The sequence below is a fragment of the Hylobates moloch genome, unplaced genomic scaffold (genome assembly GCF_009828535.3).
Source record: "Hylobates moloch isolate HMO894 unplaced genomic scaffold, HMol_V3 SCAFFOLD_5, whole genome shotgun sequence".
NCBI classification, from domain to species: Eukaryota; Metazoa; Chordata; class Mammalia; order Primates; family Hylobatidae; genus Hylobates; species Hylobates moloch.
The window spans coordinates 10,446,377-10,465,577 of NW_026652280.1; the positions used below are offsets into that span (position 1 = coordinate 10,446,377).

Here is a 19,201-nt window from a genome sequence, read left to right on the forward strand (position 1 = left end):
CTTTTGTGACCCTCAAAATATGGCTTTCTTTTTTAAGATTTTTCTTCCAAAATCGGAATTTATCTCATGAATGCATTGACCTTTAGGTGCTGAAAATGACATAATGCATCCTTGTACAGATGTTTGCAAAAAGTAAGCCAAAATGTTACATAAGATATCAATACAGCTATCTACATGAACTCACTGTATCAGACTTTGAGTTTAGCTACCATGGTAAAACTGTGGTAAAATAAATATCTGGTGCCTATCTTTAAGAAAGTAATAATTATTTAAAATTCATATTGGAAGGTTGGGGGGGGGGTCTCATGATTCAAACCATCACAGAATGACACCTTTCCCCTTTATCTGTTTTCTTGATGATATGCAGAAATTGACAGCCCATCGATCAAAATTTGGCCTTTCTCAACCTGAGTTTCATGAGAGAATTAAGACTTACAAAAAATGATTTGAGTCATTATTTTCCTCAATTCACAAGTATTGAACAGTTGCTACCATTTTCCATACAGGAAGGAAGTTAACTCATTACATACATTGGAAGACTCAAGGAATTAAGAGTTTCTTCTCCTATGGAACCCCAGTTCAGAAGGGCTGCCAAGAAATAGGTTCCTTTTCAAAGGTCTGTCCCAGGAGGCTTTTGGTATCTGTCAATCAATTCTACCATTCAATCGTTGAAGCATCATAGACTAAGCACTGTTTTAGATCTTGTAAAGTATTATTTTACTCAACAATGAGGTTGGTGTTCTTCTACCCAATTCATAATTAAGAAAAGTGAGACTTGAAGATATTTGAAACTTACTATAGGTTACACAATTCATAATTAACAAGTTATTAATTAAATCCCTCAATTGATTCTAAAAGAGTATACTCTTTCCATTTTTCTTTTTTTTTTTCTTGGTAGATTTTTTTTATTATTATTATACTTTAGGTTTTAGGGTACATGTGCACAATGTGCAGGTTTGTTACATATGTATCCATGTGCCATGTTGATTTCCTGCACCCATTAACTCGTCATTTAGCATTAGGTATATCTCCTAATGCTGTCCCTCCCCCCTCCCCCCACCCCATAACAGTCCCCGGAGTGTGATGTTCCCCTTCCTGTGTCCATGAGTTCTCATTGTTCAATTCCCACCTATGAGTGAGAACATGTGGTGTTTGGTTTTTTGTCCCTGCGATAGTTTACTGAGAATTATGTTTTCCAGTTTCATCCATGTCCCTACAAAGGACATGAACTCATCATTTTTTATGGCTGCATAGTATTCCATGGTGTATATGTGCCACATTTTCTTAATCCAGTCTATCGTTGTTGGACATTTGGGTTGGTTCCAACTCTTTGCTATTGTGAATAGTGCCGCGATAAACATACGTGTGCATGTGTCTTTATAGCAGCATGATTTATAGTCCTTTGGGTATATACCTAGTAATGGGATGGCTGGGTCAAATGGTAGTTCTAGTTCTAGATCCCTGAGGAATCGCCACACTGACTTCCACAATGGTTGAACTAGTTTACAGTCCCACCAACAGTGTAAAAGTGTTCCTATTTCTCCACATCCTCTCCAGCACCTGTTGTTTCCTGATTTTTTAATGATGGTCATTCTAACTGGTGTGAGATGGTATCTCACTGTGGTTTTGATTTGCATTTCTCTGATGGCTAGTGATGATGAGCATTTCTTCATGTGTTTTTTGGCTGCATAAATGTCTTCTTTTGAGAAGTGTCTGTTCATGTCCTTCGCCCACTTTTTGATGGGGTTGTTTGTTTTTTTTCTTGTAAATTTGTTTGAGTTCATTGTAGATTCTGGATATTAGCCCTTTGTCAGATGAGTAGGTTGCAAAAATTTTCTCCCATTCTGTAGGTTGCCTGTTCACTTTGATGGTAGTTTCTTTTGCCCTGCAGAAGCTCTTTAGTTTAATTAGATCCCATTTGTCAATTTTGGCTTTTGTTGCCATTGCTTTTGGTGTTTTAGACATGAAGTCCTTGCCCACGCCTATGTCCTGAATGGTATTGCCTAGGTTTTCTTGTAGGATTTTAATGGTTTCTAAGCTACTTCCACTATAATTGTGCCCCACCGGATGGCTTATCATGTTTGTAAAATGAGGCTTGGTTTTGATGTTCCCTCTTACATTTTCTAATTAGACTTTTAATTTTAAGATAACTGTTGTTACACATGCAGTTGTGAGAAACAGTACAGAACAACCCCACATGCTCTTTATCCAATTTTCCCCATAGTAACTTCTTGTAAAATTACCATCTCATTTCATAACCAAAATACTGACATTACTACAGTCAAGATACAGAACACTTCAACCATTAAAAGGATTCCCCATTCTGTGCTTTTGTAACCACTTCTACCTCACACACAAACTCCATTCCCTCTTTCCTGTCCATAGCCTCTGGGTACTACTAACCTGTTCTTACTTTCTATAATTTATTATTTTAAGAATGTTAATAGAATGAAATTGCACAGTATGTAACATTTGATGATTGGTGTTTTTACAGACACCCACCATAATTTTCTGAGATTTATTATTAGTTTGGTCCTTTGTTACTGCTGTGTAGTATTGCATAATTTGGTGAACTACAGCCTGTTTAATCATTCACCTAACGATGGACATCTGGTTTATCTTCAGTTTATTACTATTTTAAATGAAGCAGCCATGAACGTTCATGAATAGGTTTGTATGTGAGAAGTTTTCATTCCTCTGACATGAATGTCCAGGAGTGCAATTGCCAGGTCTCATTTTTGCATATGTAGGTTGTTAAGAAATTGACAAATTGTTTTCCAGAGTGTCTGAACCATTTTATATTCCCGCCAGTAATGAGTGATCCAGCTATCCAGCTTCTCTGGATTCGTGTCAGCATTTAGTGTTGTTACTTTTTCTTAGCCTTTCCAATAGGTGTGTAATGATATCTCTTGGTAGTTTTAATTTGCATCTTCCCAATGGTTAATGATGGCAGACACCTGTTTATGTGCTTATTTGTATATATGTCAACTTTGGTGAAATGTATGTTAGTGTCCTTTGCCCATCTTCTGGTTGAATTCTGTTTTTCTAAAAAATTTACTGTACAGTTTTTAGAGAGTTTTATACTAGTTGTTTGCCAGAGATTTATAGTCCTTAAGTATTTTCTGCCAGTAAATAGCTTGTCTTTTCATCCTCTTAATAGGGTCTTTCACAGAGCAAAAGCTTTTAATTTCAATAAAATGAAATTGTCGATCTCTCCTTTTATGGATCATGATTTTGTTGTCAAGTCTAAGAATTCTGCCTAGTCCTAGATTTTCTTCTAATGTTTTTCCAAAAAAATTTTATAGCTTTATGTTTTACATTTAAGTCTGTGATCTGTTTTGATTTACAAAGTGTGAAGTTTATGTGAAGTTTGCTCGTGGATGTTCAATTACTCCAGTAACATTTGCTGAAAAGGCATTCCTCTTTATCAAATTAGTTTTCCACCTTTGCCTAAAATATGTTATGTGTATTTGTGTGGGTCCCTATTTAAAACAAACTTTTTTCTTAATTATATGATCTGGATGTATCCTTATATCAAAGCTCCTACAAATCCCCATGTTTGAACAGAATAAATCACTAACGATGCTCTAACGTCCAAGCTAGGAGTAAACAAAAGAGAAATTAATTCTATCTCCTTGTTGCTAAAGACAACTATTTAATATTCACTACTCTAAAACATTGATGATTTTAAGATATTTTAAAACTTAATTGAGTCACTTCCAATAATGCTGTTTTATCAATTATAAGTATTACTTGCAAGCAACAGAAGCTGACACTTGCTGATTTAGACAGAAAGGAATTTATTAAAGTTTTTATTATTTCAAAATAGGAATAGAGGACTGGAGAACCAGGTTCAAGACTAAGCAACAATAAATATTCTCTAAAGTTATTAAAGTGGCTTAATGAGTGTATTCACTTGAGACGATAGATGCAGCAATTTGTATTGTTTCTACTTTTGTGTCGTTACATTGATCCAGTAGAAATGACTACTCTCTCCTCCCCTGTGAAGATTCCTCCACTGAATTGCCTCTTTTGTCCCTAACTCAAAGTGGGTCCTAGGTTCCTGGAATTTGTAAAAGCCAGCTCATGTTCTTGTGCTCTAGCTGCAAGGGAGATAAGCATTTTGGGCATTTCATCTTTTATAATGCAAGACCTTATTTGCTACCTTCAGCATTCATAATGTGGGAGTACTCTCCAAATATGGGAAAGAGACTCAAATTCTGGCTGAAATAAAGAAATGCCAAATGGCCGATACAAGAGATAAAAAACTCCTGAAAACCAAAGATAAAGAACATGTTAAAAGCAGACAGAAGAAAAGAGACTAATCATTTTCAAACGGCAAAAATAAGACTGCTAGATGGATTCTCAACGCAAACAATAGTAGGTGAAAGACTCATTTTTCCCAAGAGCTAGAAAAACAAAATACTTCTGTGGCAATGGTTCTCCCTCCTTGCTAGCCTGTACAATCACCCAGTACCTTTCCTAGATACCAAAACTCACTTCTTACTGGCTCCTTGCCAACAGTCCTATTTCACTACAATGTATTCTACACCCCAGCCTCAGGACTTCTGTTAATTTGACAATGAACATTTAACCCCTCTTGTAAAACACATCAGTAACTTCCTAGCTTCTTAGAACACTACAGGCACCCTTATTCTGGATCTTTTCTCATTACTCCACACTTATCTCGACACATACTGTTACCTGGATATGTTGTATCTTATGCATAGAACTTTTTAACAAACCCTTCTTAATTCACAACTTGTCAGCTTGATGGTCACTTCCTCTAAAAACCACAAGGGTACCTACTATCTGCATGAACTCGAGAGGTATGTGCTATATATTGCTTCAATTTTCTCTCCCCCCATCCATCCATCTATGCCCTATCTCTTCAAGTAGGAAACAAAGAACAAAGAAAAGAACATAAAACACAAACCTCATAGATATCAGGAGCAAGGTGTTGCAGGGTAGCAACTGTTTTCACAGCCATGAGCCCAGGTTTATGAAGAATGCAAAACTGACTCTGAGCTACTGTTTATTTAAAATATAGTCTCATGCACTGAATCTCCCATTGGGAAAATCATGATTGCATTGTTCAGAACTCAGTGAGTCAATTTAAATTAAGTACAATTTAAATAGCCATGGTATCTTAATTACTTAGATGAGAATACACAAATTAGACAATTGAAATCTTTCAAGAGCATCCACATTGCTGGTAGAAGCATCAGTCATGTATCAAGAGAGCCTGGGAAGTCCTCAGAAAGGATTTACTCACGTTCATTACATTGTTTAGGAAGTTAATTTCTGTACGTCGAGGAAATTTTTTGTTGTATTCCTTCTGTGTTCACATTATAAAGCATTATAGACTGTCAGGAAATTAGTGTTATATAAAGGATTTAATGGATAATTAACTTTATATTTCAGAGGCCTTCACACTAAACTAACAACAGTGTAATTAGCCGTTTAGAGGAGTCTAACATGTTACATATTTTCTGTTTCCTAAAAAAAATATCATTTTATGGAAACAATTGTCAACTCTGGTGTCACATTAAAAACACTTGAGGGAACTTTAAAGCAAACCCACACTCAACTCCAGGCAGGTCAATTCAGTGAGGAAAGCCCAGGCCGAAGGATCAAGTTCTGCAGGTCCCTCCTATATGCAGACGTGGTTGAGAGTGATTGTTTTTTAATAAAGGGATAGGTAATACAGATAATTATTCAAAATATCAGAAAACAACAGAATGTGTTGAGTGGCCTTCACAGTGCTAAATAATCGTCCGGTTTTAAATGTCTAGAATAGTATATTTCATACTTATACAAACAATTGGTAGCTTCTAAGTAAATTCACTATCATGACTTGGTACTTACTAGATGCACTTTGGTTTAGAAGACTTATATAGCTAAAACCTAAGGATTCCAAATATGTGGTGAAGTCTGTGAAAGCATCAGTAAAATGACATGGATGCTTTCTACAGAACTACCCTAGGGTCTTTAAAACACTCTGGAAAATGTATTCCTATTTGCTAGTAAGTTTAAACAAAAAGGAATATTTTTCAAAGCAAGGAGAAATATGTGAGAAGTATGATTTTATTCTTATTTTTGCATAGCATGTGAGAAAATTTACTAGAATTATGTAAACAAAAATAAATATAAAATTTACTGGTTGACATGGTGTTAAAGTTATAGTTTTTATAGTTTTGGGGAAAAAATACTAACTTTCCAATTTTAGACAAATATTGCATCTATTTTTCCAAGTAAAGACTAATGTAGACACAAAATGGTTTATACAATTAAAAACTTTCCTTGTATTCTACAAAAGCATTTTATGAATATCTTCTTCTGGTGCAGAGGTGGGGAGTGCATTCTGCTATCCACTCAGGAAAGATAGCAATTCCATGTGTATGGGTAGAAACATGCCATTTGGAAATACATACATATTCTATTGAATATATACATATTCAATATATAACACATTATATATGTATATATGTGTGTACACGTATATACATACACACATAAACATGCTAAAGGGTAGTGAGTAATCAGAAAAAAAGCAATTCCATATTTACAATGGAAAAATCATTAGGAAAAAATTACTACACACGTTTCTACATGTGTATTAGTCCATTCTCATGCTGCTGTAAGAACATACCAGAGACTGGGTAATTTATGAAGGAAAGAGGTTTAATTGACTCACAGTTCTGTATGGCTAGGGAGGCCTCAGGGAACTTACAATCATGGTGGAAGGCACCTCTTCACAGGGCGGCAGGAGAGAGAATGAGTACCCAGTGAAAGGGGAAGCCCCTTATAAAATCATCAGATCTTGTGAGAACTCACTATCTGGAGAACAGCACGGGAGAAACTGCTCCCATGATTCAATTACCTCCCACCAGGTCCCTCCCATGACACGTGGGGATTATGGGAGCTACAATTCAAATGAGATTTCAGTGGGGACACAGCCAAACCACACCAACATGTAATATATTTTATGTATAAATGTACACATTTGAACAAGAGATTGGCATACAGGCAATTTAAAAAATTAATAGTTTTTTAATAAAGGAACATAATTTAAATACATCTATTTTGATTTAAGCCCCTTTAAAGCAGCAAGCAACAAAAATAAGAAACAAACAAAAGAATCCAGCTTCTTGAGTTGAGATCATGCTGTGGTTGAGTACTGTCAATGCTTGGGCATTTAGCTAACACTGTCATACTATGTGGGCATGACTATGTCACCAAATACTGCCTTTTGATTTGTCAGATCCCCATTAATCTGTATAGTTTTTATATTTAGGTTTTCTTTAAATGAACTCACCTTCATTAAGTTGATTTAAACATAATCTTTTATAAAGCCATGTTAAATAAAATATCATCTTCCATAAAGGTAATGCTAAACTAAAGATATTTAACTATTTAAATAACTTGTAAAATTCTACCCAGACACTGTCATGTAAGTTTTGAAAGGTGCTCTATTTTTTTTTTTTTTTTGAAAGGAGAGGTTAGTGAATTTGTGTTTGGTATCAATGAAAATGAAATTGTGTCAATTCAGTGTGGCCTGGACAAGTATCTGCATAGTACTTTCTTATTGTGACATAAATTCTTTCACTAAGTAGCACTTTTGTCTGCAACCTAAATAACTTAGCATTGAGTAAAGTGAATGATTGTATCAGCTTTACACCAAGATCCCAAAGAAAGCACCTTGACTTTGAAGGGTACACATGACTGTGCTGAACTTGTCTATATATACTCCAAAGTGGTAGCTGTTCTACAGTAGCTATTACACTGAACTTGAAGTTATAAACCTAGGTTTGTAGACACAAACACACAAACCCAAGCTGTGTCTCAATAACTCCAGCTGATTTGCCTTACTTCTTTTGGATTCTAGTTTATGTACAGAATGGGGGTTAAAAATTGAATATAACGTTTAAAATCCTACCATAAAACTTATATAATATGTGTGATAAGTCTTTACAAGCTGTGAGATGCACGATACACACAAAATGTAGTGAGACTATGTTACCATTATGAAGTCTCAAACTAAGCATTAATAGGTCTTTGTTCCCAGTAATTTTACTGTTAAGCCAAAAGTAAAAATTAACCAAGAATTGTTGCAAATAATTCAGGAAAATGGCAGACAAAATATTTTGCACATGTTGAAAGGTTACAACCATCACCAATCATTGCAAGTACCATGTAAACAATAGTTTTCTTTATTAATTTCTGCTCTTGCTTACAGCAAAATATCATTTCTTATTCTATCCACTTTGACTGACAGGTGCAATATTCTCATTGAGTAATAGTGTAACAATATAAAAATGAATTACTTAGAGGATAATACTGCTCTGTATCTTAAAGTAAGTCTAAAGAGGATTTATACAGAAAGTTAATGAAAATGTTCCCTATCTAGAATTTGTGGGCTCTGTGGACAAAGTTACAAGACCTTGAAGAAAAACAGAAAATACTGTGACTAAAGTGAGGCACAAGTAATAAAACTGAGGCTAAAGAAATTATAGTTTGCTCCCTTTTAATTATTTTATCTTATTTGATAGAAATTATGTCTTCCTGAAAACCAGCACTGCATTTCAAATATGTGAATCTAGAGATTATCTTTAAATGCTGGGACTACAGATAATTTCCATTTTGTTTGTATTGCATGCCTTTTATCTTCTACAGCTTCTGAAATTGATGTAAATAGAAACAGTCCAAAGATACAAATACTTAATTGTCCTACTCAACAGTTTCTACATGGTTTATGATCCAAAGAGGGCAATGCTAACTAATAAAAATACTTCAAAAAGATGACATTTATGTCAAATATATATGCTTCATAGTGAACTATTTTTTTTTTTTTTTAGATGGAGTTTCGCTCTTGTTGCCCAGACTGGAGTGCACTGGCACGATCTCAGTGCACTGCAACCTCCACCTCTGGAGTTCAAGCGATTCTCCTGCCTCAGCCTCCTGAGTAGCTGGAATTACAGGCGCCGGCCTCCACACCCCGCTAATTTTTGTATTTTTAGTAGAGACGAGGTTTCACAATGTTGGCCAGGCTGCTGTCGAACTCTTGACCTCAGGTGATCCGCCAGCCTCGGCCTCCCAAAATGTTGAGATTACAGGCGTCAGCCACTGCACCCAGCCTAAACTAATTTTTTATTCCATATCCTATTTTATACTGATCCAAAATATTCACCATTACTGTGTGTGTTTGAAAGACATTTAAGGAAACTGGGAATGTAGATCGTACAAAGATATTTGACCACTGTAGCACTTCCCTGCTCACTATCTATTAATTTCAGTCATTTGAAAGATCTCTTTAAGTACTGAGTATTATCTTTGTTTTCTAAGAAAAGGAATGCCATTTTTAAAGTTCACCTTACCAGCAGTCATCTGTAAATCTATCAAGATAAAAACTGAGATGTGAATCTTGATAACTCTCTCTGATTTACCAGCCTCTCCCAGGTCTTACATAGGCATAATAATTTAATAGCAAAATCCAGCCACAATGTCTGTATTTAGTTTTTACTGTAAAAATTACCTTAATTTTCATTGTCTTTGGCTTAATTTTTGAAATTCAAAGAACATCAGACATGTTCATATGCAGACAGCGGGATGTTTTTAAAAGGAAAAAAATTGCCAATAGAGATAGAGTTTCTAAGCATACATCAGATGTCATATACACGAAAATGCAGTTGAAGATAATGCAAAATATAGGGATTGGGTAGAAGATATATAAGATTTTTGCTTACTGGAAATTCTAAGAACTAGCATTATTTGCAGGAATATGTATAGATACAGAAGTAAGTGGCAAATGTACACACAGCATAAAGAATATGCATAATTGTCACCATGAGTAAAAATCTAGAATCAAATAGAGAGTTCAAATAATTGAAATTGTCATCTGCTAAATTAGTATTTAATGAGAAATGATAAATATACAAATGATAAATAAACATAGATACCACAGGTTCATTTCAGAAAACAGTGTCCAGGATTCACAATATTCTAGACAAGTAAAGACTGAAACACACTCATTATAACTTCTGCACCATAAATCCATATATTGGAAATTCATATACAAAGTAATGATCCTGAAATTTCTTTAGAACTTTTAAATGGTCAGAATGACTAAGTTATTTATATGTTTTATCTTAAATATATTTATTGCATCTAATTCTTGGCAAATTGGTAATGCATGCCATGCAAGATACAATCTCTCTTTACAAACTAGTTTTTACAGACTTGGAGACCAAAGAAATTGTAAAATGGTCTACAGGACAAAATATACAAATGCACATATGCACATTTTTATTTTTATTTTATTTTATTTTATTTTATTTTAATTTTAATTTTATTTGTTATTTTGAGACAGAGTTTCGCTTTGTCACCCAGGCTAGAATGCAGAGGCATGATCTCGGCTCACAGCAACTTCCACCTCCCGAGTTCAAGCAATTCTCGCACCGCAGCCTCCTGAGTAGCTAGGACTATAGGCACACATGACAAGACCCCGCTGACTTTTTGTAATTTTTAGTAGAGATGGGGTTTCACCATGTTGCCTCAGCCTCCCAGAATGCCAGGATTACAGGCATGAGCCACCGTGTCCAGCTATTTCTCTTTATTTTAATCAGTGAGCTTCTATAAAAGGGTAAATTTTCATAAATATCTCCCATGAACAAATACTCCGAGGAAAGCTGTTGCGAGACGAAAGGAAAACTCACAGTGTTTGCAGAAAGGAGATCAATTATCCTTAAGCCAGGAATGGAGGTGTCTTAAGGTTTTAATCAAGAAGGGAGAAAGGGCAAGAGGTAGGTGAATCCACAATAAGTTGTTAAAACAAAAATATGCAAAAAGTGAAATTCTCAATAGCTGTTCAGCTCGTAAAGTTAGTGCTCTTCAAAACTCCAAATCTGTCCCTTCACATTTCCCTGTTTCCCCTACAGGAAAGTTGGTGCAAAGTGACAATGACTGGCCCGACGTACTCTGAGTAGCAATGATGCAGGGGTTCTTTATTATAAATAATTCAGGCTCAACACAATATGATTCTGTAATACACACACAAACACCAGTGTACACTGCCTCTTAAACTGTGGGCACTCCAAGATAATTTGATCACTTGTTGAGTGTGTACCTGAATACACACACACACACACACCACCCTATCCTGAGATACACCTTCAGAACCCACACATATTAATACCAATCTCTCACCTGAGTTTGAGTAAGAAATATAAAATGTCTGCAGAAGACACTATTTTGTCTGCATACAATGTGTCTGTGAATAGTCATGTTGATGTATTTGAATGAATTCCTTGAAAAAAAATGATGTGAGGTCTGTGTCTAGAATAAGTCAAGGTATAGCAGTCTAAAATTTGTACAGTGATGTTGATGACAATGACTGTGATGATAGTGATGATGATGATGATGATCACTCCACAATGCTGCATCTCTTTTTGATAAATTTAGGGTCAATACACAAAGTGTTACATTATTAATGCTTTCAGTGATTGAGTTCTTAGTTTGGCTGCAAACCAAAAACTGACTGGATATTTTGCTATATATGCCTTGCTTACTAAATTTTACTTCTTTGCCCAAACAGTGGGTAAGGGACTGTACTCAACAGGTTGCTGGCTTCCCCAGTGAGACACAGGGCAAGGGCCTTTTTGACCTCTTAAACCTGGAAGCCCCTCTGAAAGGGCTGACTTGCTACCTAGAGAACAAGAAATGCCTTCCTGCCCTCATTCAAAATTGCACTTACCTGTGAAGAGCAAAGGGCACATTAGAACATTTCATCATAAATTATGTTTCATGTCAATAATTATCTCTGATGCAATCGGCCTCATATCCAGGCCTTTTTTTCTCCATTAGAATATCACAGACTTTGGTTTTTGAAAGCATGAGTACTGTCCATAATAAATCAAATATCTGTGCACGTTCAATTATAATTATTTATATTTTGAAATTTAGTTTTGGACGTAAATCACACAAAACTCATCCTGTCCTTGGAGTTAAAAAATACGTTATTTGGAAAAGTTCATAGTTTTGAGTCCATAAAATTAGGAATATGTATTATTAACTATGCAAAGGAAATATTAATGTTTGGATAATTTCAATTTTTATGATTTGGGGTGTGACTCTTTAAGGCACACAATATTTGCTTGGAGTTTTACTATGTTATGGGACTCACTTAACTTAGTAAGCTTCACAGAATCAGCTGTGTGAGGTTTTGCCATTTAAATTCACTCTTCTGCATATTAGAATATTCTGAATAGAAAAGTATCTGACTTAAAAAAAAAGTTCCCAAAATAGTCAAGGTGAATTTAATATTTTGATTCAATTTAAAACAAAACTGTTTCAATATCTAACTTTGAAGTTTACATTTCTCAGGTAGAAATGGAGGACAAAAGCAATTAACTTTTATATGAACACAATTTTATTGTTTTCTATGAAGGCTGCACTTTACAAAGGCAAAGCTCTAAACAGTGAACATAGCAAAAGAGGCTTTGTAAGTGTAAATATACATTTGCACACATCGTTAGGCAGAAATGGTGTTCAAGATGACATTTCAAACGCTGTGAATGCCATAGTTACCCAAGAAGCATTCAATGCACTTTCCTTGGACCCTATGTTATAATTGGGTTACACACTCAGTTTTTATTGTGTGAAATCCTGGAATGCTTGGATGGGGTGGAGGGGAATCCTAGAGACTCCAGAGCTAAGTGCGCAGGAAGGGGATGCTCAGGCTACATTCTTCAGTCTCATTTTCATATGCAGGTGACTCTGTGAACGCAGACATACATCTTGTCTGGGACTTAACTCATCCATTAGTTTATATAGTCTGAAGCATCAGATACAATTGTGATTTCAAGAAGATCAAAGGCCGAGAAAAATGATCAAGCATCCAGTCGTAAAGCAAAGGGCTTCAAAGGTCATGCTAAGAAGACGACTCCCTTCCACCTCCAGCTCTGCACCTCCCTTGGCTGACAGCTGTGTGGTGACAGACTTGAGCATTGTGTCCCGGCTGCGAGGAACAACCAGACTCCTGGAGAACCGCAGCTTTTCCGGTGGGTTCGTCCTTATATCCCTGGAAAAGAATGAGGCGCTTTCTTCTACCCAAGAAAAGCCCTTGAAACCTGGCCGAGGATCTGACTCTGGCGCCTGCTCTCTCTCGCCTTGGTGGGGCTCACGGCAGCGCACGTTAGCTCCAGGCTGGAGGAATGGGGGCGTTGCTGTCACCCAGCTCCGCACTCGCTCTTGGAGCCTTCCAGCCTACTACAGAGCTGCTGAAGTTCCAGAATGGGCCCCTGTTGTCCTTGGGATACAGTCTGCACCTTTAATGCGAAACCCAGCAGAGGCAGCACCAAGAGTCAAGTCTGCCTTTCCCGTCCTCCTGTCCCTAACACCTGGCGCCGCCAACTCCCGACAAAGCGACTCCTGCTGCTTGGTGATCTGCCCTCTTTCGGGGATTCTACCGTACCTTTCTTCTACCCTCTAACACTACCCTTCTTTTGCTTTCTTTTTTACACAAAAATTAGCAAAGTCCTCCCCTCTTTTTCCCCTTCTCCAAGTCGGAGGATTCATCCAGTCATCAGGGAACACAGGAAAGGTTCTAGCTCAAGGACCCTTTGCCCTGGGATGCAGGAGGCTGGTAGAACTGGAACTTGGAGAACAGTGAGGTAGACACAACCAGCGTCTGGAACAGGGGCCCTTTCTTTCCCAGATGAGTTTCCCCTCGCTTTTCTGAACCAGCCAGCCCGGGTCAGCCTCCCAGGCCACCCTACATCGCGCGCTCTCCAGGGACCTCCTGCCCGTCCCTTCATCCTCCCCCTCGGGTCCCAAGTCCAGGCTGCTCCCGCCCAGGTGACCGCCCCTCCTGTCCCGCTGCCTCCCGTGAGTCCCTCCTACCGCCTCGTCTGGTCACTAGAATAGTTTTGAACCCTTGAGTTCTACACTGTTTCCCTCCCAAGGCAGGCAGCGCATCTCTCAAGAAGTAGGGAAAGGTCTCCATCAACTTTGCCGTCCCGGAGCAGTGTCCGCGGGCGAGCGCGGGGCACACACCTGCATGCACGCGGGCGCGGGTCCCCCGGTCGGGGAGCACTTGCGGGGCGCGGGAGCCGCCCTCGGCCACTGCGAAGGCGCCCTAAACTACAGCCAGCAGGGACGCGCGGCGCTAGGAGGGCATCAAACGGGAATTTCGAACTGAGCTTGGGAAGCGGAGACCAGAAAATGGTGATTCTAAACACACGCGAGCGTCGTCACACAGAGCAGTTCCACCCGAAGGGCGCACACTTTGGAGAACAGACCATCGTGGACAGCACCGCAAAGAAACCTCCTCCAAGGCACGTTCCTCGTTGGAACTGACAACCCCTTTCGTCTACTGACTTCCCCGCACGGTCGAAGACAGCCCGGTGCACTCGAGGATGGGGACTCAGGCGCTTCTGGAACCCCCAGGTCCGTCTGCAGAGGCCCCCGGCAGGTGTGGGCCCCCACCTGGCCAAGCAACAAGCGGGCCATCCGCCTAAGGGCCGGGTCCCTCTCTGCCCTGTACCCGCACGGGTCACCTCTCCCTGCCCCCCCCAGGCAGCCAGCCGGGCCGAACGAGCGCCGGGGAAGGAGCAAGCCGAGCGAGCCACTCACCCCAAGCTTCCTGCTGCGGATTTTCACGTAGCCCTGCTTGACTATGTCGTTAAAGTTGGAGGCCATGGCCAGCGCGATCGGGCTCCTGCGCCCCGCGATCCGCTCTCCGGAGTCGAGAGCCGCCGTCCGCCGCCGGGTCTGCGCGGGTCTCGCATCCAGCCGGCCGCCGCCAGCAGCAGCGCCGCCGCCCGCACCTCCCCGAGCTCCCGCCGGTGGGGACGCGGGGTTGCCTGCAGGGCCGCCGCGGACGGGGAACGGGGCCCGGCGCCGCGAGCCGCGCCAGCCCTCCGCGTTCCGGCGCTCACCTTCGCTCCCCGCCGCGAGCCCCGCGCCGCGGCCCGCGCCGCCGCCAGCTGCGGGCGCCCCCACCGCGCCGCCGCCCCCGGCAGCACCCACGGGCTGGCGCCTCGCTCGGCGGCGCACAGCTGGCCGGAGCGCACCACCGCGGCTTCCCGGCGCGGGGGGAGGGGGCGGGCCGGGGGGGCGGGCTGATGCGCCGGCCCCGCTCCCTCCCCCTGGCCCGTGGGGTGGCTGGGCTCGGAGACGCTCGCAAGACGCGCTCCATCCCTCTCCGCGCGGGCGGGAGCGCCTCCGCCGTCGCGCACCCCTAGGCCCGCTCCCCACCCGGCTCCCCGGTCCCGCAGCGCTCCCCGGGCGCGAGATTCCTAAGGACACGGCGCCTCATTCCAGGGCTCTAAATCTCCACTCGCAAGCTGGGCACCGGGGAAAGGGCGGTGGGGACACTTCCAACGCGGAAGGCCAGCGGGAGCGAGACACTTGTTTATTTCATTGGCCTTGTTTACAGTACATTTTTATTCCCAAGCACACGCGGCCGTTCCAGGTCTTTGGCCCGTTAGGAAGTGTAAATCGACGCCAAACCCTGCCTGGTGCACACAAAGAGACCAATCGTGCGCATGTGTCTAATCCTCCCGCAGCCTAGAGACAGGCGGGCGGGCGAGGCAGTCGGGCGCCGACGTCCTCTGCTGAAGGAGTGGAGAAGACCGACCCGAGTGGTTGATTTATGCATGCGTTTTGCTTAACTAGGACTAAAAGTGGCTCCTGGCTCTTCTGGGAAAATGGAGAACGTGGTTGTTATCAACGGATACCAATGACTTCTTGAAATGCTCAACTTGTACAAATAAAAAAGAAGAACTTTCTCCCCTTAATGTAGAAACACGTGGTATTTTAAAAGTAGGTTTTTCATTATTGTAAAGACGTTTTAATTTTTATGATTATATTTTTGTGAAACATTCGAGGAAAAAGAGGGACATTGAGTTTGGGCCCGAGGCAATATATGGGTTTTTACTATAGGCTAGGACATTTAGTACTTACTTCTAAGGATGTTTCTAATTAGTAAAATGTATACAGATTGACAATTTTTAAGGTGACTCCTGCAAGAGTTATATTTAATAAAAGTTCAAAAGATGATGTTTATTACAGTGAGCAGTATTTTTCCAGGTTCTCATTTACAATTTCCTACCCCTGTTTGAAACACAATAATAGAAAGAAAGGAAACTGAACTTGAATGGGGTTGGGGGGGAGGAAGTGTAAAAACTTGAAGAACAAGGTAGCATGTCCCTCACTCCAACCAGATGAGCACCCAAGGGAGATTTTTGTCTCATCCTTAGCAGAAATTTCCATCTAGAGCCCATGTAAATCAATGGAAATTCTTACTTGCTTTAACAGCACACTATTCCTATTCATTCATTAATGTGGGCTAGCTTTTTTTTTTTTTTTTTTTAAATAAAAAAACCTTCCACCGTGCAAAGTACCAGATGCTGGGGCAGATCAGATACTAAGAATAACATGGTAAAATCCTTTCCGCTGTCATTCTGGAATGGGCCCAAACTCTGACCTTCCCAGAAAATTTGCATCAACTCCCTGGAATGGGCTCAAGCTCTGACCTTCTCAGAAAATTTGCATAAACTCTCTGATAACTCCTTGTAATTCTTTTCTCTAAATACCTGGCACAGCTTGTCTATTCCACCCACTTTTTACTATTTCATACACTGCATGGCCATATTTTTTAGAAATGTGAAGACTGCTTTAGGTTTGTAAATGCTTTAAATAAGTGATTTCATTCAGCCCTCTTTGCAACCACATATGTTAAATGTGGTTGCCAGTTACTAGATGAAATTGAGGCGCAGAGACGTTGGGCTGCAGAGCCACACGTTTCAAGATTGATTTGAGGTCTACAATGATTTATATGACCACTGAGTCCTTCTCCTATTTATATAATCATCTGTTTCACAAGTCAATTATCAGTTCTTTGAAGTCAGGGATTAGTCTGGTCTCAGCAACAATCTTAGTGCTTACATAAGTAACAGTCAGGTGTGATCAATAATCGTAGCTTTTAATGATTATGGATGTGATTACTGTGCCTACATCCATGTTTATCAATGTCTTTGTAACACCCTAGCATGATTTCAATATTCTCATTTATCTTTTATTTTTAAATTTGTGATGCAGCAATTTTTATGTATGTGTGTCCCTCTTTTTATGATCTTTATTTGCTTCTTGAAAGCACTAGGTGATCTGTCATGTAAATTTTCCCATTTCTGGATTTGGTTACATAGCATCAATTAAATATGTTCACCCAAGTCCCACATTTCCTACTAATGTGACTTAGAAACTTAACCTGCATTCTCCTTTCTTTCAAAATAATTAGTAAAAGATGCTGTGTATATTCTACTGAATCATACCAAAGGAAAAAAATATGTAGCTGTCCAATTGATTAGAAGGTTAAAGTGTTGTCAACACTCATCTGTACATTATAAAATTATAAAATATAAATTATATGAAATTGTAGAATTATAAAATTCTCCACCAACCTTCCAGCTAGTGGTTTTTGCAGCCACTGATGATCATTGCGTAGATACATTATTTCATTAGGGATTGCAAAGTTGTGATTTTCTAATTTATCTTTATTCCTGAGTTTATGAGTATATACCCTCTTCTAAAAAAGAAACAAATAAACAAAAGTTCTTTCCCTCACAAATTAGAGAATTCCCCTGAAATAGACACCCTATAAGAAAGGCAGGTTTGATTCTTAACCATTATCATCCATGTTTTAGAAATCTTGAATGGGTTCTAGCAAACTCAAAATGAATCCCTGCTCCCTTTGGAATATCATTTTCAAAGATGTAGTTTTGCATATTTGATGTATTTCAGGGCATCACCGTCATTATTCTTTTTGATGTCTGAACTACCCCATCTTAGGCGAGAACAAGCTGCTTCCATAGACATTTTTGCATTTTGAACAGGTAGCCATGAACTTTACTGGCCTGGCTGTGATCAATAACAAGGTATCCCATGCTTATCTAATACATTTCCAACTGCACACCTGGAATTCATTATTTCTTTTGGAAACTTCATTTGTTTTAATGAGAAATGAAATTCATTTACCATAATTTGGTTGCTAGTGGTGTTTTTGGCTACTAGTTTTATGCTTTTCAGTTATAAAGCAAGGGACTTTTTTTAAAATTTCAGAAATATATATTAAAAGAAAAAATTCTCACTTTCAAAGGATATTTTCAATTCAAATTAATGTTGACATATTCCATATTTAAGGATTGCTTCTTTTCCTTTGAGATACTCACTATGTGAAATATTTACAAGTTTCCAAAGTCAGACATCTCAAATAAGGCACATTGAGAGAGATATAGCTCTCATTTCTTTCCCTTCCTCTCTTTGTAAGAAACAATTTTTATTAGTTTTTGGTTTGCCCTTTCACTGCTTTTTTTTTTTTTTTTTGACAATATAAGGAAAGACATATATGGGTACCTATTTTTGTCTTTCTTACAGAAAAAAAGAAAAGCATACTATTCAACATTTTATTACTCCAGTAGGCAGCCCCTAAATTGGGCCCTAAGACTTGATATTGGGCCCTGTGTAATTCCTCCTTCTCAGTGTGGGATGGACTTTCCCGTCCCCCACCCCCACCCCCCCACAACTTCTAATGAATACAGCAGAAGTGATGGAGTGTTCTTCCTGAATTAAGTTATAAAAAGACTGTGGCTTCTTATATGCTGAGTCATCTCTATTGGATTGCTTGCCCTGGAGGAAGCCAGCTACCACAATGTGAGCAATCCTATGGAGAGGCCCTTGCAAATGAGCCTGTAGGGTGACCATCTGAGGCTTTCCAAAAGCCATGCGAGAAAACTCAGAAATAGATCCGCCCAGTGGCTTTAGGTGACCACACCCTGGCAGTCACTGAGAGAGCCTGAGCCAAGACCAGCCAGCTATGCTGCTCCTAGTTGTTTTTCAACAAAGGGAACTTTAGTTATTTGTAAATTAATAACTAAAATAGACTTTGGTATGTGGAAGTAGGGTGTTGTCTTAACAACAACAACAAAAAACCCTAAAATTTGAGAATGATTTTGGAACTTATGAAGAACTTGAGAAGAGTATTAGTAAAGGCTGAAAGTATCTTCAATGTGCTGTTTGTAGCATTTTGGACTTTGAGGCCACTGAGTAAGCTCACACAACAAAGTGAAGAAAATATGATTGAAAATTGGAAGGAGGAGTATTCTGGTTATTTAGTGGCAGGAAATTTAGTAGCAATGTTCCT

The 19,201-nt window shown here is 39.5% G+C and overlaps 1 protein-coding gene across 1 annotated transcript in view; it reads right to left on the minus strand.

Annotated features, from left to right (window-relative positions):
- The window catches only part of DOK6 (docking protein 6), a 430,056-nt gene extending 415,276 nt beyond the window's left edge, over positions 1-14,780 (minus strand). Inside the window, exon 1 of the mRNA XM_032152079.2 lies at positions 14,632-14,780. Coding sequence (XP_032007970.1) covers positions 14,632-14,697 — 66 coding nt within the window. The 5' untranslated portion in view covers positions 14,698-14,780. The remainder of the gene's footprint in view (positions 1-14,631) is intronic.
- Between the last annotated feature and the right edge of the window lie 4,421 nt (positions 14,781-19,201).